Genomic DNA, 8,550 nt, shown 5'->3' with positions numbered 1-8,550 from the left:
CGCCTCAAAGCAAACTGAACTTGGACTGCAACTTGAGGATGATTTTTAGAGCGCAGCTCTTACGCGCCCGTTCCTGGCTTCCGCGTCGTAGTCGTCGACGTTGTCAGCGTACTGTCGGCGTGGGCGTAGGCGTAACCGGTCGTCCAAGTAGCAGCGTAAAACGCCACCTGCCAGCTGTGAAAAGCTGCTCTCAAGTTTCCCATTACAGGGTATCGTAATCGTCTGTCAATTTTTATTATTCGTGTTTCTGTTCAATAAAGCATTGTGCAAGGCTCGCTTTCACAACAGGGCATGGTAATTCAAAACATCATTTTAAGTACGTTGGTCCACCGTATTATCATCCCGTCTGGTATCAAATGAGTTCCAATGTGCCCCCGAAATGAACATGCACAGAGTAAAGAGTGAAAATCAGAATTCCTTCAACATCATGTGCACTTATTATGTAACGATGCATTATACATCATAGTTCCAACGCAATAGCAATACCACCAATACATTTTTCCCCTAACGGCACGTTGGTCATGTCAGGTTGAACAAGAAGTACATTCGTGTGCGCTGCGTAGCGTGGTCAACTCGGCGGTCAGTAATGGTGAAGTTTGCATCTCAGAAATTGACATACAGGAGTAAATACTGTGACACTAACGACAATACGCTACGCATAGCGAAAAAAAAATAGTTTACAACGATCACAGGTTCATGAAGTTTCATGGAGGCGGCAAAATTACACAAGAAACACATATGAAGAAAACTAACAGCCACTGAAGCCAGCACACGTTCTGCAAAGCATACAAAGCATGACTCTGCGAATGGTAGAGCTCCGCACTCGACATGTGGATGTCATGGGTTCGGATCCAAGCGGATACATATGGTTGTTCTTTCTTTCAGTTTCTAATCTATTACATTTCAGTTAAAAAAATGGTCACACTACTAATCTCCTATTGATCAACTGCACAAATTTAAAAATATAGAAACATTCCCTTAAGCTCTCTTTGGTTTCAGTGACTGTATAGCTTTCTTCATATTTGTGTCTTCACGAGCGCCTCAGTTCCATATCCTTGTCTGCTAGCACACTGCAAAAATCAGTTTTATTGTTGCGCTGTCTTGTAATGGTACAAAGAAGACGATGCCCCCCGAATACAATGCACCACATGCACCACATGTATGCATGAAAATACAAAGCATGACCCTGCGCATTGACTGTTTTAGCTTGTCACTGACTTCTTTGCACTGAAGAATAATATATCTCCTAATCCAAGAGCCGCGTACCGAAAGTTTGACACGCACGAGTGTCCATAAAATGTCCTTGAAGGATTTATTCACACACAGAGTAGTGCAACAAAACTGCATGACGCGAGAAATGCTCACGCTTTGTGGTTTCCTGTTGCCGCGGTAAGATTTATTTCGGTCCTGAATAGCGGTGACCATACCTCGGTGTAGAGTCATTATCCAATGGAATGTGCCCTTCACTACCGCCTGCAATGCAGTAGTCTTCGGCCCCCTTGCGTCCACAAGACCTTGAACGCAAATACGGTTTTATGCAGGCGCACTGGCGCACTTTTTTTTTATTTGTTCTCTAGCGTTCGCGAAAATGAGGAACTCAACAAGGTAGCAAGTCTCACCCGCAGCCGGTAACAATGTTTTATCATCGTAAAACAAAGAGCACAAAAAAAAAACAAGTATAGAACAGCACAAAACAGGAGCGCACTCGCAACAGACGTGAAATCTGTAAACACTTCATCTCGGAGAGCATGCGCGCCACCTTTCTGCAAGTGTCAAGAAACAAAAAAAGCTAAACATGATGAGGCTGTGTGGTTGAGGTAAACGAAAACTGACAAATATAAAAGATGGAACTGCGGCGGAAGGCACCGTTAAATGTTCTAACGTGTGGTTCGCTTTTTCATGATTACTCGTTACCAAATGGCCCAACGTTCGACGTTACTGGAGAGTGTTTTGCACACAACGTCCGATGCCTTTATGCCGAATCTGAAGGATTGAGCAAAGCTCCGTTGAGTACGGAAAGCGCTCGTTCATTGGTGTATCCATAGAAGCACTAAATGTGCGGGAGGCAACATCCTCCTCGTCATCTGAGTGCAGCCTAAAATTAAAGTGGCAAGCAAGAACGGAAAGGTTTGTTGGGAGAAGCTTGGACGTCAGCTTGGTAAATAAAATGTGCCCTGTTAACATGCTTCCTGGATAAAAGTGGGCAGTCAAGGATAAGGAAATGATGATGATGGAACAGAACAGCGAGTGGAGTCGGAACACTGGTGCATGGATGAAGGTTACCTTTTGTTTTCTTCTTTAATGTTTCCCTTCGCACAGATCGAGCGCAGTACAGCCTACACGAAGAAGAAACGGTGTCGGTGCTTTAACCATATATGCAAGCGATGAGCACTGTAGCAGCCGCTGCTGGAATTATTTCGGTCGCTGTTTAGTTCCCTAACCTTATCTGCGATAATGCGTCAGTGCAGGTCTATTTATGGCCAGAATTTGCACGCAGCCTTACAACAGTCCGACAGCGCATGAGGTGCGTGTGCCAGCGACACCCCAATGCGCCGCGGGCACTGGGAATCCGGTGGCGCTTGCTCTACAGGGCCCACCAGAGCAATGCGCCGAGTGTGGCGACCAGGACGTCCAGGGAAGCGGCCGTCGAAAATCGAGAAGGGCTGGCGGCGTTCGCAGCAGGAGTGCTGCTCACACTGCGGCCGGTCGTGCTGGCTTGGCCGCTGGAGGTCGCAGGAGGGCCCTGCTTGGTCACGACGCCGGGGCTGGACGTCGCTATCACTTGCGCGTGCGCAGTGCTTTCTTTGGATGTGGGCGTAGTTATGGTAGCATTTGTCACAGGAAGCGCCATGCTTGAAGCATTCGAAGACGCGGTTTCAACAGCGGAGTGTGTTGTCCCGTTGCTCTCCACGGACGTGCCGTTTATAGCGGGTGGGAGCCTAGTAGTGGTGTTTGCGTCAGAATGTAAGGGGTCCTCAGAGGTCGAGTTCATTAAAGTCTGCACGTTGCTTGGCCTCGTGCTCGCAGCCTTTATCGAACCACCTGGAGTACTGCTGTTCTGGATGGTTTCGTTCTTTGTCGCCTTCAGTCCAGCACCGTTAGATCCGGTTAAGAGCTCGTTCTGCAAATACAAACGCATACGCGTCTCTGTAGCTTCTTGGTTGCGTCTGGCACTGGAGCTCTATTGGCGAAAAGATAGAGGTGGACGATAAGTGGCAAAGAACACAGTGTGGAAGGGGGTGCAATAACCTGTCAGCGCATTCCTCCCTGGACCTGTGAGAAAAAGCTAACGCAAAGGACTGGTATCTGACTGCTGCGCGCTGGGCGCGTCGTGTTCTCATGTACTGCAGTGTATGGAATTAATGCAACGAAGCGCGTACGTCTAGCCTTTGCTTTGCTCGATTACTGTTTGTAATTCAGATCAACATACCTGAAATTTATAACTGCGTTTGCTACCTTAGCTTACTGCATAGAGAATCACTGATCGCTCATCCCAAAACCGAATCCGCCTACGCTAAATTATTGGAGATTGCTTGTATGCAATGAGGCTTTGGTTTTTGAATTTTTATAATTATTCGACGACAGTACGACATCACAAGCGGCCTAGGCGCAAGAGTTTCAATTATTTCACTCGCAAATCTTCGGTTCAGAAAGTTCGTAGGATCTGCAACAAGGGTCTACAGGCAATCGCTCCGTCTCCTGAGTCCGTCGTTGGCTGTCAAAAGAGTCAGAGAAGAGATGGCCAAACGGGATGATCACAAGGTGAAGCAAGCCCCGGCCGTGCACGTGCACACAACCACACGACTTTGGCAGCACGAACAGAAGGTTCGCGACACAACTAACACTCCACATGGTTTCGAAAAAGGCACTACACTTTCATGAAGGTACAAGATGGGTTCGAAAAGAAACCGAACTTTCGCTATAACTTCTTTATTTACTTATTGTACAACATTTTAAGCACTGTCCCCCTCAAAGTAGTCCCCTCTACTGGCAATGCACTGTTCCCATCTTTTTTTTTTTTTTTTCAATTGCTGGGATGGCGCGCAGGTCTCTTGTCGCATTGTCCTGAACCTCCTCTATGTTTTGGAAACGACGTCCTTTCAACGTGGTTTTAAACAGTAAAAAGTCTACTGGGGCTAGATCTGGAGAGTACAGAGGAGGGGGGGCTGAGACATTGTGATGTTTTGCCAGCTATACCTGCGTACAAGGAACGGCGCGTGAGCCGGCGCATTGTCTTGATGCAACATCCAAGTCTGGTTTTGCCACAATTCAGGCATCTTCCTGCGCACAGCATCTCTCAAACGCGCTATAATTCCCTTGTAGACTTCCTTGTTTACCGTCTGACCACGTGGTACAATTCCTCATGAACAAAGCCTTGGCAGTAAAAAAACACAGCCAACATTACCTCGATATTGGCCGACTCACGCGTGCTTTTTTTTTTGGACGAGGAAACCTTTTGCCCACTCACTGCGACAACTGTCCATTCGTTTCAATATCATAACCATAAATCTACGTCTCGTCGCCTGTTATGATTTTCTTAAGGAAGCTCTCATTGTCGTTGGCAGTGGCAAGCAGTTCCTGGCTCATTTCAACACAGGTCTCTTTCTGATCGTTAGTCAGCAAACACGGCACGAATTTTGCACTGACGCGACGCAGCTCAACTCTGTCACTCAAAATTTGATGGCATGATCCTGCGCTGATGCCCATTTAAGAAGCTTTTCTAACAGTTAAACGACAATTTTCACGAATCACAGCAATAACTTTCTCCATATGGTCATCATCTGTTGATGTGGAACGTCGTCCAGGCTAGGGATTGTCACCTACCGACATTGTGTCGTGTTCAAAACGCTTAAACAACTCATAGCACTGCGTGCCACTGATACTCTTCCCCGTACGTTGGCTAAGCAACTGAAATGTCTCTGTGAAAGTTTTGCTAAGTTTGTAGCAAAATTTCATACAAACACGTTCTTCTTCAGCTCTTTCATCGTCACTTTGGCACTAATCCGACAAACAACTTGCGCATGTGCTCACGTCAGCGGCTGTAGCTTGCCAATTATCGGTCAGAGCGAAACGCAGGAGGTGGTAGTTTGTTGCCTAAATTTGCCGCTACGTGCGTTCAATAGCTACAGCGCGCGTCCTCTTCCGGTTGGCGTGCTATTTCGGAAGTTCAGTTTCTTTTTTAACACACCTCGTATAACGATGTACTGCTCGAACAGTGCGATTTTTTTTTTTTTTTTTACAAAATACACTTCCGCAGTTTCTGCTCTCTGATCCCGAGGGGACTTTTAGAAATACAGTCTAGCCCGGTTATAACGAAGTCGGCGGGAATCGGAATTCACTTCGCTATATCCGCTATTTCGTTATATACGGACTACGAAAAAAAAATGCTAACATCGGCATACCGATTTATTGCCGCGAAAAGAAGTCGTCCAGCGTCCCCTACAACGCATACAACATCCATACAACAGCATACAACGATCCGCGATAACGATAAAAATGAGCCACGCTTCCAACATGCACAATGCTGCCGCGCTTTCTCCCTGCCTTGCGCACCGCGGCACCGACACAAAACAAAGCGCGCGCTGCCACACCTCCTGCAGACTGCAGTCCAGCCGTGGCGCCGACTGCCTGGGAGAAATAGAGAACAGCGATTGGCGAAGACGGCCGCTCTCTGCGACGTCATCGAAAAAAAAAAATCGTCTCTGTTCTTTTTACATTTTTCCCCTGCGCGGCGTGCTCTACCGCTCTACGCCCTGACGCCGTTCAAGGACGGCGCAACACGAGGCCGGCGTGCCATGCGTTGCAGTGAAGCAACCTTTCGCTCCGCAGGAGAGCAGACGACGCCACGAAAGGACGCCGTCATCCGATTTTGCTCTTATTTTCGCGGAAAAAATCGCCCCAAGGACGCAAAAATGTGTTGATTGGCAGATTGTTTTTCGGTTGGTATTAAATCTTTTCGTTATATCCGCTGACACGCACTTATTTACTTCGTTAAAACCGGACCCAAAATGTATTGAAAATGCAAAAATGGGAATGGGAAATTGAAATCCCTTCGTTATAACCGCTATTTCGCTATAAGTGGCTTCGTTATAAACGGGCTAGACTGTAGTTGAGAAGTCTGTTTCACTGCTGCGCGCGGCGCTACAGCCCGCGGACCTGCAAATTCAATTAGCTCTTCGGAAATTAAAACATGTGGCCAACGGTGAATCTGGTCACTGGTGCGATTAAGGAGGCTTCATGTGCGGAAATTTCATGGCGGTTATTGCACATGAGAACGTTAATAAGGTTACAGGCCTGCTAATGCGATCCATGCCTTTGTGCGCATTTGCACTGAAGCTTATACGCTCTACACATTGTTGGCGGCCGGATAACTGCTGTCAGACGCTCTCTGACTGGCCACAAAGAACACCACAATTTTTCAAACTTGCGGGTCGAATAGCCTAACTGGTCAAGTTCGTAGTTCATCCTGATGTATATTCAGGAGTCGTTTGTTCTGGTAAGGTTTTGCTATTTGATTGCTGACCTTTTAATAAGCTGTTCCTATATATCGCTAAGGTGTAGAGCGAACCATGGAAGATGTTTTGGGAGCACCCCGATAAAAGTACCAGTGCGTGAAATGATGCGTTCGTTTATTTCCTCACATTTCAGCCTTTACTGTGACGGTAAATGAGAGTCGAGGCACCAGAATTTTTTTTAGTGTTGGTTTTAGCAACGAATTCTGTCTGCTCCCATCTCCAAATGTGAAATGATCAAATGAGAACTAGGATCAAATTTCATCTCTTATCGCAGAGCAAATTTTCATAACGGTCTACAACCACATATCGCAAAAAAAAAAAAGCGTAACGTTTCCTTACGTATATTGCAGCGCTCGGAAAGCACATCTTTTCTCTCTCTCTCTCTAGAAACAGTGCACCCGGAAGTTATAGAAAATGATACCAGGAAAGTATAGGGACTCCGGACAGTGAAGAATCGAGCCCATGCATTCTATGGTAACAAAAGTATCAGTGTCTTACTTGTGCAGTAAGTGGTTTTTGCACGGGCTCAACATCATTGCGCATGGGTACGTAAGTATGTCCGTTTGCAGGGATGCGTATGGAGTGAATACAAGGCTGCCTAACCGGAGGTGGGCGCATTATGCCCCAGAGAGCTGCAACTGGGGCAGGTTGGTAGCGCTGCTTCATGATGGCTCTATATTTCGCGCTAAAAGGTTTAAAGCAGGACAGCAACGTGCAGTGCTGTGTGCTGGACGCGCACTGAACTTTCTGCGCTCGTTCAGTGTAGGTCGTCGAGCTTCTCTGTACGTTGGTGTGCATCTTGCTAACCTCTTAGCGCCGCTTAAAATTATCGTGACACATCACGCTCCCTGATGGCTCGACAACTATGCGGTCCTTCCTTGCCAGCGGCACTTTCGGACGCTACCGCGCGGGGCAGGAATACGTACCGGAGAAGGGTCATTTGTTCCATTGGGGTCGGGCGCACCTGCCGGGTTTCCGTTATCTGGCTGATTTCTCTGGGAATTGCATTTGGAAGCTGCAAACGGGAAGAACGAAAGAAAAAAGAGAAACAGGCAATTTTTCTTTCGTTAAGGCGGGGCATTCAACTTTCTGGAAGCGTTATATAGAAGAACGCAGGAGGAACAGTCTTACCAAAAAGGAGCGAGGCGCAGGCCACTGAGATGAGGAGCGTTGGATTCATGGCGGTAACCTGGGAGCTGTCCTTTTGTCTGGCTGGAGGACAGATCGGAAATGATCGGTCAGGAGATGCACCCGACCGCAATGTGCGTAGGGCACGGTCAAGATTCTAAATGCACAAGTTTCGAGAGAAGCGGGTATACGTGGCTGTATCACACTGGCGCTGTTTGCGGTTAGCCCTTCACCATCGACTACGTCGTAGTCCGCACCAGGAAAGAGGTGCTCTCGGCTCCTGTAAACGCGGGCGACTGGGGCGCAACGGTGTGTGACACCAGTGGCTCGTGCGTTGGGGATTATGCGCGTAACCGTGCACACACAGACAGTATCCTGTACACTACGGTCCCGTAGCTGGACTGGGCATTGCTCAAGAGCCCGGCTGCCGTGCGGCTTCCGGTGCCGTCGCTGTTTCCCGGCATGACACGTGCCCGCCACACGCCCATGGTGTGCAACGTGTCCCATTGCAACTATAGCTACCGGGTAAACATTATCGCGGGCCACATCACCTCCACCGTTGGCTAGGGCTATGGAAGTACGTAACGCGATCGGTCAACCGTACTAAAGCCCCAGCGCGACGGCTCTTTTTTAGCGCTTATATGCCGAATTCCGAGTAAACCGCAGCTTTTGCTTGTTTTGATCGTCTATTTTCCTGCTGTCATATTGCAAGGGCTGGGGCTACGCAGCCGCTTCTTTTCCAGCCCCATATACGACCCCGTTTTAAGCATCGCTATTTCTTGAGCACTCCAAATGACTAACAACGTCTGGAAAAGAGTGAGAATAGAATACTGCCCTGAATGAAGTTGGAATGATGGTAGCGTTTGCCTGCCCTGGCACTCGATTAAACGTCTTAGGCAGCCATTAT

General features: G+C 47.8%; 1 protein-coding gene across 2 annotated transcripts; it reads right to left on the bottom strand.

Moving 5' to 3' along the window:
- Positions 1–212: 212 nt before the first annotated feature.
- LOC149364980 (uncharacterized) lies at positions 213–7,964 on the bottom strand. 2 transcript variants are annotated; one of them, XM_089574991.1, is made up of 4 exons: positions 7,835–7,957; positions 7,647–7,727; positions 7,442–7,530; positions 213–3,181 (listed from the first exon to the last, which is right to left on the bottom strand). In XM_089574991.1, the coding sequence occupies exons 2-4, from the start codon at positions 7,693–7,695 to the stop codon at positions 2,585–2,587; spliced, it is 735 nt and encodes a 244-aa protein (XP_089431117.1). In that variant the 5' UTR covers positions 7,696–7,727; positions 7,835–7,957; the 3' UTR covers positions 213–2,584. The 2 variants fall into 2 exon arrangements, with proteins under 2 accessions (XP_089431117.1, XP_089431119.1); XM_089574993.1 differs by having other exon boundaries at positions 213–3,121; positions 7,647–7,964.
- Between the last annotated feature and the right edge of the window lie 586 nt (positions 7,965–8,550).

The sequence above is a fragment of the Amblyomma mixtum genome, chromosome 2 (assembly GCF_055824585.1).
Source record: "Amblyomma mixtum isolate Tamu chromosome 2, ASM5582458v1, whole genome shotgun sequence".
In the NCBI taxonomy this organism is placed as follows: domain Eukaryota; kingdom Metazoa; phylum Arthropoda; class Arachnida; order Ixodida; family Ixodidae; genus Amblyomma; species Amblyomma mixtum.
The sequence above is the reverse complement of the archived record's forward strand: the minus strand, read 5'-3'. Positions and strand labels throughout refer to the sequence as shown.